The sequence below is a fragment of the Anomaloglossus baeobatrachus genome, chromosome 3, assembly GCF_048569485.1.
Source record: "Anomaloglossus baeobatrachus isolate aAnoBae1 chromosome 3, aAnoBae1.hap1, whole genome shotgun sequence".
Lineage (NCBI taxonomy): Eukaryota > Metazoa > Chordata > Amphibia > Anura > Aromobatidae > Anomaloglossus > Anomaloglossus baeobatrachus.
Genome location: NC_134355.1, coordinates 583,119,001 through 583,139,386, shown reverse-complemented (window position 1 = coordinate 583,139,386; position 20,386 = coordinate 583,119,001). Strand labels below are relative to the sequence as shown.

General features: G+C 51.1%; 1 protein-coding gene across 3 annotated transcripts in view; it reads right to left on the bottom strand.

Moving 5' to 3' along the window:
- Nucleotides 1-19,598, bottom strand: part of CEP63 (centrosomal protein 63) — a 109,431-nt gene extending 89,833 nt beyond the window's left edge. For 2 of the 3 annotated variants that reach the window (XM_075341006.1, XM_075341008.1), the window contains exons 1-2: nt 19,318-19,598; nt 12,655-12,711 (exon numbers count right to left, since the gene is read on the bottom strand). In XM_075341006.1, coding sequence (XP_075197121.1) covers nt 12,655-12,704 — 50 coding nt within the window. In that variant the 5' untranslated portion in view covers nt 12,705-12,711; nt 19,318-19,598. The remainder of the gene's footprint in view (nt 1-12,654; nt 12,712-19,317) is intronic. The other variant, XM_075341007.1, reaches the window with a different exon arrangement.
- Nucleotides 19,599-20,386: the final 788 nt, after the last annotated feature.

Genomic DNA, 20,386 nt, shown 5'->3' with positions numbered 1-20,386 from the left:
TTACTTTTGGGATATTCCTACAACTTGTTTTGCCGTCCAGCTTGTCCTATTGCAAGAGGATTGTGAAGACCACAGCAGTATTTTTTATACTTTCCCTCGTTAAATAAGATTTGGTTCAGGTGATCACCTAATCAGAAGCACATTAGGTAGAATGAGGTGTGCTCTGGATGAAATTCAACTGACACTGGAATGGAATGGCTACAGACATGTAGAGAAGATGATTTTTATAAAACTGTGCAGTGGTCTCTTAATTTTTGCCAGCGCTGTATATATGGCAGCAAATAATATACTGGATTTTTTTTTACTATAAGATGCAAATTTTAGCAAGAAAATAATCTTGTTTAATAAGCATGTTCATCAATGTTGTACGGAGGCAGAGGACCTTTCGGGGTATCTGATTGATCACATCCCTTGGGGCAGGGGGGCGCCCTGCTGAGCTATATGTGAATATAAAAATATAAATGGAACAGACACCACCTGTATATTACTGGAGAGCTACCCAAAATACGTGTAAAACATACCCCTGGGTAGGCCACCTCCTGTGGCAATACATATGGGGTCCTCATTCAAATATGACGCTCAGGGCTGTATTTTGCCTTCGTGCTGCCCTAGGCACTTTAAGTGGTCGCGCCCCTTAGTGACAACGTAAAACTGAGTTTTCGCACTCGACATCTGTTTAAGGCAGATCTACTCTGTAAAACACTTTAAAAAGTATAAATGAGAAACGAAGGGCACTACCCCCCCCCCCCAATGGGGATCACCACAGGCACATCAAAACATAGCATGAGTATAAAATATTCCCACCGTCCCCACTTATATACTGTGACTGTCACACTGCCCCTAATATACTACACACTGCCCTCCCTTATAAATTATACCCACCACACCTTCCTCAATGAAATATGATCTGTACTGTCCTCACATCATGCTGCCCCCTCCTCACAATGTCCCATGCATGCTGCCCCCTCCTCACAATGTCCCATGCATGCTGCCCCCTCCTCACAATGTCCCATGCATGCTGCCCCCTCCTCACAGTGTCCCATGCATGCTGCCCCCTCCTCACAGTGTCCCATGCATGCTGCCCCCTCCTCACAATGTCCCATGCATGCTGCCCCCTCCTCACAATGTCCCATGCATGCTGCCCCCTCCTCACAATGTCCCATGCATGCTGCCCCCTCCTCACAGTGTCCCATGCATGCTGCCCCCTCCTCACAGTGTCCCATGCATGCTGCCCCCTCCTCACAATGTCCCATGCATGCTGCCCCCTCCTCACAGTGTCCCATGCATGCTGCCCCCTCCTCACAATGTCCCATGCATGCTGCTCCATCCTCACAATGTCCCATGCATGCTGCCCCCTCCTCACAGTGTCCCATGCATGCTGCTCCATCCTCACAATGTCCCATGCATGCTACCCCCTCCTCACAATGCCCCATGCACGCTGCCCCCTCCTCACAATGTCCCATGCATGCTACCCCCTCCTCACAATGTCCCATGCATGCTGCCCCCTCCTCACAATGTCCCATGCATGCTGCCCCCTCCTCAGTGTCCCATGCATGCTGCCCCCTCCTCACAGTGTCCCATGCATGCTGCCCCCTCCTCACAGTGTCCCATGCATGCTGCCCCCTCCTCACAGTGTCCCATGCATGCTGCTCCATCCTCACAGTGTCCCATGCATGCTGCCCCCTCCTCACAGTGTCCCATGCATGCTGCCCCCTCCTCACAGTGTCCCATGCATGCTGCTCCATCCTCACAGTGTCCCATGCATGCTACCCCCTCCTCACAATGTCCCATGCATGCTGCCCCCTCCTCACAATGTCCCATGCATGCTGCCCCCTCCTCACAGTGTCCCATGCATGCTGCCCCCTCCTCACAGTGTCCCATGCATGCTGCCCCCTCCTCACAGTGTCCCATGCATGCTGCTCCATCCTCACAATGTCCCATGCATGCTACCCCCTCCTCACAATGTCCCATGCATGCTGCCCCCTCCTCACAATGTCCCATGCATGCTGCCCCCTCCTCACAATGTCCCATGCATGCTACCCCCTCCTCACAATGTCCCATGCATGCTGCCCCCTCCTCACAGTGTCCCATGCATGCTGCCCCCTCCTCACAGTGTCCCATGCATGCTGCCCCCTCCTCACAGTGTTCCATGCATGCTGCCCCCTCCTCACAGTGTCCCATGCATGCTACCCCCTCCTCACAATGTCCCATGCATGCTGCCCCCTCCTCACAATGTCCCATGCATGCTGCCCCCTCCTCAGTGTCCCATGCATGCTGCCCCCTCCTCACAATGTCCCATGCATGCTGCCCCCTCCTCACAATGTCCCATGCATGCTGCCCCCTCCTCAGTGTCCCATGCATGCTGCCCCCTCCTCACAGTGTCCCATGCATGCTGCCCCCTCCTCACAGTGTCCCATGCATGCTGCTCCCTCCTCAGTGTCCCATGCGTGCTGCCCCCTCCTCACAGTGTCCCATGCATGCTGCCCCCTCCTCACAGTGTCCCATGCATGCTGCTCCATCCTCACAATGTCCCATGCATGCTGCCCCCTCCTCACAATGTCCCATGCATGCTGCCCCCTCCTCAGTGTCCCATGCATGCTGCCCCTCTCCATGAGCTCCTAATGCTGCCTTACTCTTTTCCATAATGACACCTCCATGCTGCCCCATTCATCATACTAAGACCACCACACTAACGCTTATGCTGAGACCCCACCCCCCACACACACACTACCCCACTCTTGATATTGACTCCCCTACATTGCTCCACTCCATACTGATCCCACACATGCTGCCCCTTCTCCATAATGAGCTCCCAATGCTGCCCCCCTCTCATTCTGAGTCCTTACACTCCCCCCATCGATTTTGTCATTGCACTATCCCTCAACCCTTGTCCTCTGTCTCTAGCATTAGCCCCTCTCTCCCATTCCCCCAGCAGCAGCCTCTCTCCCCCGCCTTCAGCATCAGCCTCTGTCCCCAGCCTCCCCCAGCCTCAGCCTCTCCCCCCAGCCTCAGCCTCTCTCTCCCCCCAGCCTCAGCCTCTCTCTCCCCCCAGCCCCCCCCCAGCCTCAGCCTCTCTCTCCCCCCAGCCTTCCCCCCAGCCTCAGCCTCTCTCTCCCCCCAGCCTTCCCCCCAGCCTCAGCCTCTCTCTCCCCCCAGCCTCCCCCCCAGCCTCAGCCTCTCTCTCCCCCCAGCCTCAGCCTCTCTCTCCCCCCAGCCTCCCCCCCAGCCTCAGCCTCTCTCTCCCCCCAGCCTCCCCCCCAGCCTCAGCCTCTCTCTCCCCCCAGCCTCCCCCCCAGCCTCAGCCTCTCTCTCCCCCCAGCCTCCCCCCCAGCCTCAGCCTCTCTCTCCCCCCAGCCTCCCCCCAGCCGCAGCCTCTCTCTCCCCCCAGCCTCCCCCCCAGCCTCAGCCTCTCTCTCCCCCCAGCCTCCCCCCCAGCCTCAGCCTCTCTCTCCCCCCAGCCTCCCCCCCAGCCTCAGCCTCTCCCCCCAGCCTCAGCCTCTCTCTCCTCCAAGCCTCCCCCCCCAGCCTCAGCCTCTCTCTTCCCAGCCTCCCCCCCAGCCTCAGCCTCTCTCTTCCCAGCCTCCCCCCAGCCTCAGCCTCTCTCTTCCCAGCCTCCCCCCAGCCTCAGCCTCTCTCTTCCCAGCCTCCCCCCAGCCTCAGCCTCTCTCTTTTCCCAGCCTCCCCCCAGCCTCTCTCTTTTCCCAGCCTCCCCCCAGCCTCTCTCTTTTCCCAGCCTCCCCCCAGCCTCTCTCTTTTCCCAGCCTCCCCCCAGCCTCTCTCTTTTCCCAGCCTCCCCCCAGCCTCTCTCTTTTCCCAGCCTCCCCCCAGCCTCTCTCTTTTCCCAGCCTCCCCCCAGCCTCTCTCTTTTCCCAGCCTCCCCCCAGCCTCTCTCTTTTCCCAGCCTCCCCCCAGCCTCTCTCTCATCCCAGCCTCCCCCCAGCCTCTCTCTCATCCCAGCCTCCCCCCAGCCTCTCTCTCATCCCAGCCTCCCCCCAGCCTCTCTCCCCCCCAGCCTCCCCCAGCCTCTCTCCCCCCCAGCCTCCCCCCCAGCCTCAGCCTCTCTCCCCCCAGCTTCCCCCCCAGCCTCAGCCTCTCTCCCCCCCAGCCTCCCCCCCAGCCTCAGCCTCTCTCCCCCCAGCCTCCCCCCCAGCCTCAGCCTCTCTCCCCCCCCAGCCTCCCCCCCAGCCTCAGCCTCTCTCCCCCCCCAGCCTCCCCCCCAGCCTCAGCCTCTCTCCCCCCCCCCAGCCTCCCCCCCAGCCTCAGCCTCTCTCCCCCCCAGCCTCCCCCCCAGCCTCAGCCTCTCTCCCCCCCAGCCTCCCCCCCAGCCTCAGCCTCTCTCCCCCCCCAGCCTCCCCCCCAGCCTCAGCCTCTCTCCCCCCCCAGCCTCCCCCCCAGCCTCAGCCTCTCTCCCCCCCCAGCCTCCCCCCCAGCCTCAGCCTCTCCCCCCCCAGCCTCCCCCCCAGCCTCTCTCCCCCCCCCCAGCCTCCCCCCCAGCCTCAGCCTCTCTCCCCCCCAGCCTCAGCCTCTCTCTCCCCCCAGCCTCCCCCCCAGCCTCAGCCTCTCTCTCCCCCCAGCCTCCCCCCCAGCCTCAGCCTCTCTCTCCCCCCAGCCTCCCCCCCAGCCTCAACCTCTCTCTCCCCCCAGCCTCCCCCCCAGCCTCAGCCTCTCTCTCCCCCCAGCCTCCCCCCCAGCCTCAGCCTCTCTCTCCCCCCAGCCTCCCCCCCAGCCTCAGCCTCTCTCTCCCCCCAGCCTCCCCCCCAGCCTCAGCCTCTCTCTCCCCCCCAGCCTCCCCCCCAGCCTCAGCCTCTCTCTCCTCCAGCCTCCCCCCCAGCCTCAGCCTCTCTCCCCCCCAGCCTCCCCCCCAGCCTCAGCCTCTCCCCCCAGCCTCAGCCTCTCTCTTCCCAGCCTCCCCCCAGCCTCAGCCTCTCTCTTCCCAGCCTCTCTCTTTTCCCAGCCTCCCCCCAGCCTCTCTCTCTTTTCCCAGCCTCCCCCCAGCCTCTCTCTTTTCCCAGCCTCCCCCCAGCCTCTCTCTTTTCCCAGCCTCCCCCCAGCCTCTCTCTTTTCCCAGCCTCCCCCCAGCCTCTCTCTTTTCCCAGCCTCCCCCCAGCCTCTCTCTTTTCCCAGCCTCCCCCCAGCCTCTCTCTTTTCCCAGCCTCCCCCCAGCCTCTCTCTTTTCCCAGCCTCCCCCCAGCCTCTCTCTTTTCCCAGCCTCCCCCCAGCCTCTCTCTTTTCCCAGCCTCCCCCCAGCCTCTCTCTTTTCCCAGCCTCCCCCCAGCCTCTCTCTTTTCCCAGCCTCCCCCCAGCCTCTCTTTTCCCAGCCTCTCTCTTTTCCCAGCCTCCCCCCAGCCTCTCTCTTTTCCCAGCCTCCCCCCAGCCTCTCTCTTTTCCCAGCCTCCCCCCAGCCTCTCTCTTTTCCCAGCCTCTCTTTTCCCAGCCTCCCCCCAGCCTCTCTCTCATCCCAGCCTCCCCCCCAGCCTCAGCCTCTCTCTTCCCAGCCTCCCCCCAGCCTCTCTCTTTTCCCAGCCTCCCCCCAGCCTCTCTCTTTTCCCAGCCTCCCCCCAGCCTCTCTCTTTTCCCAGCCTCCCCCCAGCCTCTCTCTTTTCCCAGCCTCCCCCCAGCCTCTCTCTTTTCCCAGCCTCCCCCCAGCCAAAAAGAGGCATCGCAACGATCATTAACTAACCTGTAAGGTGCCCATACATTCTAGGCTCTGCCTTACGCATACCTGCTCCGGTGCCTGCTGCCCTGCTCTGCTATTATCCTCTTCTGGCTGGCTCCAGCTCCAGTCGCGTCCTCCTCCGCGGCGTGTGTCAGCTGCAGAATTGGACGCTGCAGCACGGGGCAGTGAGCTGATTGGCGCGCCCGCGCGCCTCTGACCCGGAAGTGCAGGCGCTGGAACTTCCGGGGTTAATCAGCTCACTATGCCTGGCGCCCTCCGTGTATTTAAAGAGGCAGAAGTGCGCCTTTCCTCCCCCTCTCAACGCCCCCCTCCCCCCCCGACAACACAGCGAAGTGCAACGGAGGGAGGGGCGGGGGGCGGGGATTTAAAAAAAAAAAAAAAAATTTATATATTTTTTTTTTTTTTTGCTGCCAGAAAGTGCCGCCCCCCCGCAACGTGCCGCCCTAGGCACGGGACCACGGGTGCCTAGTGGCAAATACGGCCCTGATGACGCTTAAGGTTTGAGCCACTTTACTCAACTCTGCACTTTATTGCAGTGTCACTTTTCATACTAAATTAGGCTGCTTTCACACTACGTTTTTTTAACATGCGTCCTGAACGTTTTTTTGCTGCAAGAGCGGATTCACTGCAAATGCGTTTTAATTTCAATGCATTTGCAATGGACGCGCGTTCACATGCGTTTGCGTGCATTATAGTGAGGATCCAACGAGTTGCAGTATTTTAACATTTTTGAAAAAACGCTACTTGTAGCGTTTTTGAGCTGTGTCCAAATACTGTTTGCCACTGGATCCTCGCTATACTGCATGCAAACATATGTGAACGTTGGCATGCTGATCGACAGGATTCCTGTTGGGCAGAAACCAGCCTGGCATGATCAGAGTCTCACTCTCCCTCTGTCAGTCTCTCCCTCTCACTACCTCTCTCATACTCACCGATCACTGACTGATCACCGGCGAGGCGCTGCACAGCTGTCACACGGCTCTGGCAGCTTCTCCTCTTTTGAAAATGCTGGCTGCTCATTATTCCATCTCGTATTCCCGGCTTCCCCGCCCACTGGCGCCTATGATTGGTTGCAGTCAGACATGCCCCCACGCTGAGTGACAGCTGTCTCACTGCAACCAATCACAGCCGCCGTTGGGCGGGTCTATATCGTGCAGTACAATAAATAAATAATTAAAAAAACGAAGTGTGATTCCCCCCAATTTTGATACCAGCCAACGTAAAGCCACACGGCTGAAGATTAGTATTCTCAAGATGGGGAGCCACGTTATGGGGAGCCCCCCAGCCTAAAAATATAAGCCAGCAGCCGCCCGGAATTGCCGCATCCATTAGATGCGACAGTCCCGGGACTCTACCCGGCTCATCCCGAATTGCCCTGGTGCGGTGGCAATCGGGGTAATAAGGAGTTAATGGCAGCCCATAGCTGCCATTAAGTCCTAGGTTAATCATGGCAGGCGTCTATGAGACACCCCCAATGATTAACCTGTAAGTGAAAGTAAATAAAAACAAACACCGAAAAATTCTTTATTTGGAATAAAAGACAAAAAAAAAAAACAAAAAACACCCTCTTTCACCACTTTATTAAAATGCCCAAATACCAGGTCCGACGTTATCCACAGAGGTCCCACGACGCTTCCAGCTCTGCTACATCGGAAGCTGACAGGAGTGGCAGTAGAACACCGCCGCTCACTGTGATCTCCACAGAGCAACTGAAGTGAATCACGCTGTCAGCGGTCACGTAACTAAGGTAGTGCCGGTGTGTGTGAAGTGATGATGGGGGCGGTAGTGTATGCGTTTGTGCGGCGATGATGGGGGCGGTAGTGTCTCTCTCTCTTTTTTTCTCTCTCTCTCTCTCCTCTCCATATCTCCCTCTCCTCTCCCTTCCTCTCCCTCCCTCTCCTCTCCTCCCCTCTCCTCTACCTCTGAATTCTGAATTTCCAGTCTATCACGTTCAGTTCCCCTCACTCCCGATCACATAACTCCTATACCCGCCCATAATTTCAAGTGACAGGATCCTGTAAAAGAACACATGCATCACATGTGTTAGCATGCGTTTCTCTTTGGAAAAAAGAGGATCCGCTTTTGCAGCAAAAAAACGTTCAGGGCGCATGTTAAAAAAACGTAGTGTGAAAGCAGCCTAAATTGTCTGTATTGTACATTTTATCCTTACTCAATACTACTTGACATCATTTTAGGGGTAGTCTCTATTTAAATCTATTTCTCCTATCCATTATATACAGCGAAGGAAATATTTATTTGATCCCTTGCTGATTTTGTAAGTTTGCCCACTGACAAAGACATGAACAGACTATAATTTTAAGGGTAGGTTAATTTTAACAGTGAGAGATAGAATATCACAAATAAAATCCAGAAAATCCCATTTTAAAAATTATATAAATTTATTTGAATTTTGCAGAGAGAAATAAGTATTTGATCCCCTACCAACCATTATAGAGATCTGGCTCCTACAGACACTTAGATGTTCCTAATCATCTTGTTACCTGCAGTACAGACAGCCGTCTTAAATTGTCACCTGTATAAAAGACTCCTGTCCATACACTCAGTCAGACTCTAACCTCTACAACATGGACAAGACCAAAGAGCTTTCTAAGGATGTCAGGGACAAGATCATAGACCTGCAGAAGGCTGGAATGGGCTACAGAACCATAAGTAAGACGCTGGGTGAGAAGAAAACAACTGTTGGTGCAATAGTAAGAAAATGGAAGTAATACAAAATGACTGTCAATCGACATCGATCTGAGGCACCATGCAATATCTCACCTCATGGGGTATCCAGGATCATGAGGAAGGTGAGAGAACAGCCTAAAACTACACTGAGAGAACTTGTTAGTGATCTCAAGGCAGCTGGGACCTCTGTCATCAAGAAAACCATTGGTAACACATTAAGCCGTAAAGGATTAAAATCCTACAGTGCCCGCAAAGTCCCATTGCTCAAGAAGGCCCATGTGCAGCCGGCCCATCTGAAGTTTGCCAATGAACACTTGGATGATTCTAAGGCTATGTGCGCACTTACCGGATTTTGCCGCGGATTTTCCGCGGATTTGCTGCATGTTTCGCTGCAGAAAATGTTCATAACATCTCTGCAGTGAATCACCAGCAAATCCTATGGAGAAAAAAAATCCTGTGCGCACTAGGCGGAATTTGACAGCTGCATGTTTTGCTGCGGGAATCCCGCAGCAAAAACAAGTGCATGTCACTTCTTTTCCGCACGTCGCTGCGGGATTTCACTCCATTGACTCCAATGTTAATCATAAAAACCCGCAGGGAATAACGCAGGCAGCAAATTCTGTGCGGTTCACTGCGTTTTCCTGCGTTATTCCCTGCGGTATTTCGCGGTTTACCTCCGGTAATGTGCATCGCTTGTCTGCGGTTTTGCAGGGAAGTGATGTCATTACAGGAAGAGGAAGCAAAGCAGAGAGTAAACACAAACACATCACAGACACACACATCACAGACACAGAACACAGACACAGACACATAGAACACACATAGAAAGCAAACGGAAATATAGAAAAAAAAGAACGTGGGCTCCGCTGCATATTTACCTTCCAGCCGAGGTAAGCACACAGCGGCGGCCCGGTATTCTCAGGCTGGGGAGGGCGAGGGGCAGGGTTAATGTCCCCCGCCTCACTCTCCCTCCCGCAGCCGAGAATATCAGCCGCAGCTGCCCCGGCACTGTCGCATGCAATATGTGGCAGCAACGGGAGTGTCCTCGGCTCTTCTTGCCACCGTGTAGCAGTGGTGGCAAGGTAATACAAGGGGTTAATGGTGATGGGGGGACCACCGCCATTAACCCCAGGCTTGATCATGGCAGCGTCTATGTGACAGCTGACATGATCAACCCGTAAGTAAAGTGAAAAAAACACAGACACCGAAAAATCCTTTATTTTAAATAAAACCAACAAGCCTCGTTCACCCTTTTATTAACCCCCCCCAAACAAAGCTCCGGCGTAATCCACAGGTCCGACGTCCTGCACTGCTTCCATCCAGCCGCGATTGACACAGACACTGCTGAATGAAAGCAGCAGACAGCAGAGGTAATTACCGGTCATTTCCCACGGCCGGTAATGTGAACTCACTGCCGACCGTGGGAAATGCAGCGATCTGTCCAATATCTATCCCTCTATCTGTCTGTCTATCTATCTATCTATCCCTCTATCTATTCTTCTGTCTATCTACTATCAGAATTAAATGTATTTTTTTTTTTTTTTTTCTTCAATGTGCTTTATTGCATTGAATGCAATAAAGCACATCCCAACCTGCACGCGGCAAAACCGCGGCAATACCGCAAACAATACCGCGGTAAAACTGCAGCAAACCGCGGCAAACCGCATGCGGTTTTCGGGTGCGGTTTCCCGCGTTTTTTTACCGCGGGTGCGGTAATCTTTGAGAGCATGCGGAATTTACGCAAGGAAATTTCATTTCCCAGTGCGCACAGAGCCTAAGAGTGATTGGGAGAAAGTGCTGGGGTCAGATGAGACAAAAATTGAGCTCTTTGGCCTTAACTGAACTCGCCATGTTTGGAGGAAGAGAAATGCTGCCTATAACCCAAAGAACACCATCCCCACTGTCAAACATGGAGGTGGAAACATTATGTTTTGGGGGTGTTTCTCTGTTAAGGGCACAGGACTATTTCGCCGCATCAATGGGACAATGGATGGAGCCATGTACCGTAAAATCCTAAGTGACAACCTCCTTTACTCCGCCACAACATTAAAAAGGAGTTGTGGCTCTATCTTCCAGCACGACAATGACCCAAAACATACAGCCAAGGCAACAAAGGAGTGGCTCAAAAAGAAGCACATTAAGGTTATGGAGTGGCCTAGCCAGTCTCCAGACCTTAATCCCATAAAAAACTTATGGAGGAGCTGAAGCTCTGAGTTGTCAAGCGACAGCCTCATAATCTTAATGATTTAGAGATGATCTGCAAAGAGAAGTGGAGCAAAATTCCTCCTGACAAGTGCGCAAATCTCATCAACTACAAAAAACGTCTGACTGCTGTGCTTGCCAACAAGGGTTTTGCTATTAAGTCTAGTTTGCCAGAGGAATGATACACTTATTTCTCTCTGCAAAATGCAAATAAATTCATATAATTTATACAATGTGATTTTCAGGATTTTATTTTGGATATTCTGTCTCTCACTGTTAAATTGAACTTAACCTTAAATTATAGACTGTTCATGTCTTTGTCAGTGGACAAACTTACAAAATCAGCAAGGGATCTAATACTTATTTCCTTCACTGTATACATGGCTCTGATGTTTATCATACTGATCATATGGGTTGTATCCCAGTGCCAGATTTTGGCCTAGTTAACAAATTGTGGTGCAATGTGCACATTTGTAGATGTTTTTATTTGTCTTTTCTATTTTTTTTACGTTTTCTATATAATAAAAGATTTATATTATTAAAAATTCTGAAGTGCAACTGATCTTTGCCATATGTGCAATGTCTGAGCGCGTCTGAAGCCGGCAAGTAAACAGCCGAGACAGCGCATGACTGGAACCGCAGGAGTCTTCTGAGCATGTGCAGTGCACGTCTAAAGCCAAAAAGCAAGCACCCGGCTACCAAGGTTGCGGGAATGGTAAGTGCGCACACGCGGGATCTCAAGGAGCGACGGGGACGTCGCTCATGTAATTTTATGGTATCACACCCACAAGGGCGTGATACCACGGAAAACATGCAAATGCCCACAGGGCGATGCGATGCCCGGGGGGCTAGTGTCTCTGCTCATTTACATACGGAACATGTAAGTAATAAAACATTTTTATACATTCATATTAAACACTATTACAACACAGGGATGGGTAGGAACAGGTTTCTAGGCCACACATCACCCTGCTTGTAGGTTAGAGCACCAGGGACCTGACAGGTTCCCTTTAAAGGGAACCAAACATCAGGATTTTCATGTATAAGGTGCAGCCAGTGCAGCACTGGCACTATCAGGCACAGTGTGTACATACCATTAGGGGGCAGCTCGGGTGTTTAGTCAGTGAAATCCAACTTGTGTGCACTTTTTGATTGACGTGTGCACCTCTTTGCTAATGTCCAGGCGTGTTATGCACTTGTATCTCTGCCCCCCCGCCGCCTGTTCCTCCCTCTCACTGGCCGTATGTAAATTTCTCTCTTCAGAAACATGGCGCCGGAGTTGGCACCTGCGCATAGCGCTTATCCCCGGCGCCATGTTTCTGAAGCCCGCTGTACTTCGTATTTTGCAGGAGAGGGCGGCGCATGCGCCCTCGCTTCTTCAGATCGCGTTGTGACTGTGGGAGCGCGCGTGGTCACAACAGAACTGCAGAACAGCTGATCTTACCCTGATTAGCTGCAATCGCGTCCTCTCATCATCTGTTCTGCAGTCCTGTTGTGACCACGCGCGCTCCCGCGGTCACAACGCGATCTGAAGAAGCGAGGGCGCATGCGCCGCCCTCTCCTCCAAAATACTAAGTACAGCGGGCTTCAGAAACATGGCGCCGGAGTTGGCAGCTGCGCATAACGCTTATCACCGGCGCCATGTTTCTGAAGAGAGAAATTTACATACGGCCAGTGAGGGAGGAACAGGCGGCGGGGGGAGGCAGGGATAAACGTCCATAACACCCCCGGACATTAGAAGAGAGGTGCACACGTCAAAAAAAAAAAAAAGTGCACGAATTTTCAAACTTTATAAAGTTGGATTTCACTGCCTAAACACCCGAGCTGCCCACTAATGGTATGTACATAATGTGCCTGATAGTGCCAGTACTGCACTGGCTGCACCTTATACATGAAAATCCTGATGTTTGGTTCCCTTTAAGGCTGTCTGATATTTATAGTGTGCGCATCCAGCTATTAGCTCTGTGGCAGAAATCTGCACCAAAAGTTTGGTCTATTTAGGCTACGTCACTTTCCAGTGAGGCCACACAGGTTGGAGGGGGTAACTTAAATACTTGGTACAATCTCTTAAATTGTGTTACACTCACCCCATCTTCTTCTCCTGCATTCCTTGTAGCAAGGCCTCCATCCTGCTCATTAGGAGCCTGTGGTACAAGCAAAAAAAAAAAAAAAAAGTGAGCACAGTACAAAATCGCTTATATTGGTGCACATTTCACCTCCAAACAACTCTATAGGGCCACCTGACAATTACTGTGTGACGTTATCCTGCACCGCAATGTGAATTTTCAGATGTATCAGCACTAGGGATGAGTGAATGTATTTGCCACTATTCGGTATCCGGCAGATAATGGGGTATTCGAGGTATTCGCTATCTGATGGCTAATATGGTATTCACTTTGATACTTTAATTTTCATTTCTGACTTCCTGGCGCCTTTTTCCAGCAAATGAACACATCTGACGTTGCTTGCCCTCACAGTAACGCCGCAGCCATCTTTGTTGTGGTGTTACTGTGATTGGCTTGGCCGCACAGCGTCATAGGGGCTATATAGGCCAGCGGCCATTATGGTCAGTCGGTCTCTTCCTCTCTCTTTCTTACACACCAATCACAATCGCGGCACTGCACGGCTGTCACACTGTGGCGGGTGCTCCAGCTTTGGAAATGCCGGCCGCACAATACTCCATCTCGTATTCCCTGCTTCCCCCACCCACCGGGGCCTATGACTGGTTGCAGTCACACATGCCAGACACGCCCCCACACTGAGTGACAGCTGTCTTACTGCAACCAATCACAGCTGCTGGTGGGCGGGTCTATATCGTGTAGTAAAATAAATAAATAAATAAATAAATAAATAATGTAAAACAACGTGCGGTCCCCCCCCCCAATGATAAATGATACCCAGCCGAGGTAAGCACACAGCAGCGGGACGGTATTCTCAGGCTGGGGAGGGCGAGGGCCATGGTTACGGCCCACCTCTCGCAGCCGAGAATATTAGCCCACTGCTGCGCCGAGAATGTTGCATCAATTAGATGCGGCAGTCCCGGCGTGTTACCGTGATGTAGTGGCAAACAAGGTAATAAGGAGTTAATAGCAGCTTATAGCTGCCACTAAGTCCAAGATTAGTAATGGCAGCGTCTATGACACGCCATCACTAATCTGTAAGTAAAGTAAATAAACACAAAACACCAAAAAGCCCCTCTGTCACCACTTTATTAACCCCCCAAATATCCAGGTCCGGCGTAATCCACAGTGATTCAGCGACTTCTGTGAGTGCTCAATGCAGCCTCATTCCATGAATGACGCTGCAGGGGTAACTCCAGGTCATTTCTCACGGTCGGTGATGTTAATACATTACCGCTCGCGAGAACTTCAGTGCTGCCGTAAAGCACAACTCAGAGTGACGTCACTGACCGTCAGTAACCCTGCGAGAACTCAGATCCAAGCTCATGCAGCGTCACTGCTCCATCACACATACTGTTGGGGGCGGGAGGGGAACACATACATCACAAATAAAAGCTATCATCTATCTATCCATCTATCTATATACATCACAAATAAAAGCTATCTTCTTTCTATCATCCTTCTATCCATTATCCATCCATCTATCCCTCCATCCCTCTATCCATTATTTAACCATCCCTCCATCCCTCTATCCATTATTTAACCATCCCTCCATCCCTCTATCCATTATTTAACCATCCCTCCATCCCTCTATCCATTATTTAACCATCCCTCTATCCCTCCATCCCTCTATCCATTATTTATCCATCCCTCTATCCCTCCATCCCTCTATCCATTATTTATCCATCCCTCTATCCCTCCATCCCTCTATCCATTATTTATCCATCCCTCTATCCCTCCATCCCTCTATCCATTATTTATCCATCCCTCTATCCCTCAGAGGGACAGATAGAGGGACAGATAGAGGGACAGATAGAGGGACAGATAGAGGGACAGATAGATAGAGGGATAGATAAAAAATTATAGATGGATAGATAAAAAATTATAGATGGATAGAAAAAAAATTATAGATGGATAGATAGACAGGCAGACCGATGTCAAACACATATATAAGGTCCCACCTCCCTGCATATTCTAATCTGGCACTCTTTAGTGATTTTCATGTGGCACTAAAGGGTGCCTAGCCTTGTATTTAGCCAAAAAAATAAATAAGTAAAAAAAAAAACAACAACAAAAAAAAACAACGTGGGTCCCCCCATTTTGATAGCCAGCTTGGGTAAACCAGATGGCTGCAGCCTGTAGACCACAGCTGGCAGCTTTACCTTGGTTGGGGATCCAATTTGGAGGGCCCCCAGGCTCTTTTTTATAATTTATAAATAAATAATAATAAAAAAAAATGGGGTTCCCCCAAAATTGGTTCACCAGCCAAGGTAAAGCGGACAGCTGTGGTCTGGTATTCTCAGAGCAGGAAAGTCCATCGTTATTGGCCCTTCTCAGCCTAAAAATAGCAGGACGCAGCTGCCCCAGCAGTGGCGCATCCATTAGATGCGCCAATCCTGGCGCTTCGCCCCAGCTCATCCTGTGCCCTGGTGCGGTGGCAAACAAGGTAATAAATGGGGTTGATACCAGATGTTTAATGTCACCTGACATCAAGCCCAGCAGTTTGTGATGTCATGGCGTCTATCAGATACCCGACATCACCAACTGTCAGTAATAAAAGTAGAAGAAAAAAATAAACAAAAAAAAAAAAGAACGTGTCCCCCATTTTCTAGGAGTGAGGAGTGTGGGTGCAAAGAATCTCCCTCCCCGGGTCACAGCAGCAGAGGGCGTGCAGCCAGTGCAGCTCCACAGCCGTTCTCACCGAGCTCATCAAGAGAATGCCAAGAGTGTGCAAAGCAGTAATCAAAGCAAAAGGTGGCTACTTTGAAGAACCTAGAATGTAAGACAAATTTTCAGTTGTTTCACACTTTTTTGTTAAGTATTTCATTCCACATGTGTTAATTCATAATTTTGATGCCTTCAATGTGAATCTACAATTTTCAGAGTCATGAAAATAAAGAAAACTCTTTGAATGAGAAGGTGTGTCCAAACTTTTGGTCTGTACTGTATATTAGTAAAAAGATTTCTTATACCAGATGGTATATTTTCTTGGAAAATCCAAATCAGGATGGCTTTCTAATGTTTTTAAAAGTTTTACCACTTGGTATTAAAATATGCAGCTACAAATGGACTCATAAAAGGCTAATTTTAATATCAGGATCTTCAAACTCAGCACAGACGGATCATCAGGTCTAAGACTTATTAATGCATACAGATAACTGTGAAATCTACTGTCAGACGCACCTTAATAGAGAATTCTAGAAAGTAATCACAGAGCAAAAATAAAAGTGTTAGGCCTATTTCACACGCCAGTGAAAAACAGACATTTTTCACTGATGTGTAAAAAACGCATATGTCCCTCTGTGTGCCGTGATTCATGGCACACGTGGGTTATCCATGTGCTATCTGTGTTCATCATCCGTGATTGCACATGGACGTATACTCACCTGTCCCCACTCCTGCTGTCCGTGGTGCTGAACTCTTTGACTCTGCTGTGTTTCCGCCCCAGCTGCAGCTACTTCCGGGTCGGCTGCTCGCTGCATAAATGAATATGCATGAGAGTAACAAGCCGGGCTGGAAGGAGGAGGCAGCAGAGGCTGAACACAGCGTCGCTGGAGAAGGAGAGTATAAAAAGCTTTTATCTTTTTCTAAATGTCCGTGTTTTTCTGGTACGTGTTTCATGGATCACACCATAGAGAGGGAGGGTCAGAGAGGGGAGGGTCAGAGAGGGGAGGGTCAGAGAGGGGAGGGTCAGAGAGGGGAGGGTCAGAGAGGGGAGGGTCAGAGAGGGGAGGGTCAGAGAGGGGAGGGTCAGAGAGGGGAGGGTCAGAGAGGGGAGGGGCAGAGAGGGGAGGGGCAGAGAGGGACTGATCACGCCAGGCTGGTTTCTGGGCATGCTCAGTAGAGTAAGCAGGATCCTGTCTATCAGCATGCCAGCGTTCACATGCGTTTGCGTGCAGTATAGTCAGAATCCAGTGAAAAACAGTATTTGGACACAGCTCAAAAATGCTACAAGTAGTGTTTTTGAAAAAAGTTAAAAAACTGCAAGTCGCTGGATCCTCACTATAACGCACACAAACGCAGGTGAACGCATGTTGACGCGAGTCCATTGCAAATGCATTGAAATGAAAACGCATTTGCACTGGATCCGTTTTTGCGTTAAAAAACGTTCATGACGCATGTTAAAAAAACGTAGTGTGAAAGCCGCCTTAGGGGGGGAGGTTTCAGGCTTCTATTTTACTTAGCTCTTCTAGCAATAAGAAACAAAATGGCTCATCCTTAAAGGACTGGTCCACTACAAAGCATAGGGGCCACATCGATGAAAAGCTGAGACAGAAGGCTTTTTCTAAATGCCTTCTGTTGTCCATTCTGCCTGTGAGTGGCGCTATTGCTGTCCCGCTCATCCCCATCACATGACCTGGGCTGCAGTGACTTCTGATGTCTGGTGATGTCACTTCAACTTCCAGAATTGGAAGGTGACCTGACATTACCGAGGCGGGACCCAGTCTCCCTGAGTGATTGAGCTGTGGACGGAGTTTCACCACACATCGTGGCAAACACGGCAATCATTTCTAATGGGTAGGAGGGGGGCATGATTTAAGTTAAAAACAGCATGACTGATGTTGATTGACAATGACTGAAGACATCAATAGCACAGTCCCTACGACTGAAATGGTATGAGACACATTCACCTAACCATAGAAAGATAAAGTCTTAATTTTTAACATGAAATAGGAAAAGGGAGGAAGGATCCAGCTCGACTCGAAGGATTAAATAAAACTTAGACTTTTATTTCATCTTGTAAAAATAGTTATCCAAATAGGTGTTATGGCACCGGTTTGATCACACTGACAGATGGCAGAAACACAGCGCGTTTCGGCGGGACGCCTTCTTCAGGTTAATGACTTGAAGAAGGCGTTCCGCTGAAACGCGTTGTGTGTTACACATCTGCCATCTGTCGGTGTGACCAAGCCAGTGCCAGAATACCTATTTGGATAACTATTTTTACAAGATGAAATAAAAGTCTAAGTTTTATTTAATCCTTGGAGTCTGAGCTGGATCCTTCCTCCCTTTTCCTGTTTCATGTTACCATACGGCTGGCTGCTGAGAACCGTGCTGGGACCCAGGATATTCATTTGGAGGACTTACACAGGCTTGCTCCTGCAGAGGTGAGCGTTTTTTTCCCCCCTTTTTGAGTTCTTTTTTTTTTTTTTTAAATAACTTCATGATTGTTGTTGTTTTTTTGGGTTGTTTTTTAAAGCTTGGGGGATTTTTTTTTATCTATTTTACTGCACTGGGAATTTATGAAATTATCAAAACTATGACTCTTCTGCAAAATCTGAAGGCCTCGTGCAGTACACTATTATAGAGGTGACGCCCCTGAACTAGTCAGGGTGTCACAGGGAACTGCACGTCTTTCCTTCTGGTGCAGAGCTCAACCACCCATGGTTCTGGGATCCTAACGTTTGGTTTTACTCCATCAGCATGCAAATCTTAGTCACACCTCACATCACACCGTCAGGCACGCCAGTGGGTGTTCTAGCTGGAACAGGGCCACCCACCTAGGGGTCAGGCAGACTGGTGGGAGGAGCAGAGTCAAAAGAGGGGTAGCCCTCAGAGAGTGAGGAGCTGGGGGAGTTGGAGCTCCCTGGGAGATGTTGGCTAGGTCGCAGACGGTGGCCCGAGACAGGAGGAGCAGGAGACCTGGTTGCAGGGTATTGGAGAAAGGTGTCAGGCTTAGTTTTGGGGAACGGTTGGCACCGGAGTACCTAGTAACCGAACCGGTACAGAGCACGACAGGGTACTGGACCCTAGATCAGGGAGTAGCTTCACGCAACCTGATAATTCACCTGTGGAGGACAGTCTCTTTATGAAATTTCCCCAAGAGCTCAGAGATCGAAGGCATCAACACAACGAGGGGGATAGAGCTTTCCAGCTTATGCGGCCCACTGAAATCCCAAGTGTCAGACAATCGAGAACACAGCTTCCCTACTTAACAGTATGGAGTGGGCCCCCGACAGCTTCAAGTATAGGGGACACTCAGAACATCTAAAATACAGTGCATGGAGGCAAGATACAAATTATCAGCAATACCAACGGGAGCGGACTCCCGGACGAGCTCCCCTGAAGTGGCAGCGGCACCCAGAGACTTGGTTTACTTATGTGTCAGAGTCTGCTTTGCGGTGGCAACACTGCCTGAGTGCGTACGCTGTCCTCCCCTGCTTCCAATCTGCACCACTCCCCTACACCTCCACCATCCAGAGTCCCGGGGCCTCCCCTACCCGTGGAGGGAATGTCATCTGGCTGTCCCACTCCATCTCCCCCGGGTACTCCCCTTACCGCGAACCACGGGTGGCGTCACAAACTCTCACTCCCCTATAAATCCCCCCTTTTCATTTGAAGTGGCCGTGAGCCCCCGGGTCCGGAGATCCTCGAGCCACAGCGACCCCCGGATCCGAGCGGTTCGACTGCTGCAGGGGCGGCACATAGACAGCGATAGCTGGAATTATGTAGGGGCTGCAGTAATATGGTCTGGGACCCCCGTCTCCTGTTATACCTATATCTAGTCCTAGGTTTGCTGGGACTATAATCCTACAGCTTAGTTTTCTATGTCAGCTTTCTGACACTTGCTCCTCATTATTTGTACACTGCTGCCAGGTGCATAGACTATACAATATATACGGCACATACCTACCACCCGTCCTGCAATCACTCCTCCAGCAGTCAAGTCCCGGTAATAATATTGCACTTCAAAACACTGGAGCTGCTTTCAGAACAGACCGGCTGCTAATCCACACAGTGTGCGCCCATGACGGCATTTTGTTGAAGACCAATGCTGGTAATAACTGATAACGTAGTGACAACAAAAATGGCGGATACAGTGGAGACCAACCCGGGGGAGAAGGGGAAGCTCTAGGGGTGAGAATAAATACTGCGTACTGAGGAGGGGTGGAGCCTGAGAAGTAGGAGGGGCGCAGAGCTAGGCAGCTCAGTATTACTATCTGTGGACGTCACGTGATATGTGGCCGTTTAGCAGGTCACTACTGTGATTGGCTAACGCCGGCTGCTCGGTCTTGGGTGCATTTCGCTATTTGACTAGTGGAGCGCTCTCTGGTGGTGAAGTCGCACAGTGCTCCGGTCTCCGCCTGCTCCTCAGTTATTACTGGACACCCGGGAACAACATTATGAGCGGAAAAACAGTCTATGACCGTGACCGTGTCGTTGTTTTTTTCCGTTTTTTTCTATTTTTGCGCTTTTGTTATTTACCTCCTTTCTTTCCAAGAGCCATAACTTTTTTTTTTAACTTTGTTTCCCCCTACAGCCGTATGAGGGCTTGTTTTTCCCTATTGTATTTATTGAGGCCATTTTTGCTACATACACGATGGGATATCGTTGCAGTGTTTTGCGATGCTCAGCTGCTGGCACACTGCCAGCCACATCATTTTAATTGTGCTGTTAGTGATTGGCAGCAGCGTCCATCTATGTGCGCCCAGCGGCAGGCAAATCTCCAGCCTGATCATTTTAATGCTGAAGTCAATGATTGGCAGCAGCGTCTATGTGCGCCCAGCGGCAGGCAAACGTCCAGCCTGATCATTTTAATGCTGCAGTCAGTGATTGGCAGCAGCGTCTATATGCGCCCAGCAGCAGGCAAACCTCCAACCTGATCATTTTAATACTGCTGTCAGTGATTGGCAGCAGCGTCCATCTATGTGCGCCCAGCAGCAGGCACACCACCAGCCTGATCATCTTAATACTGCTG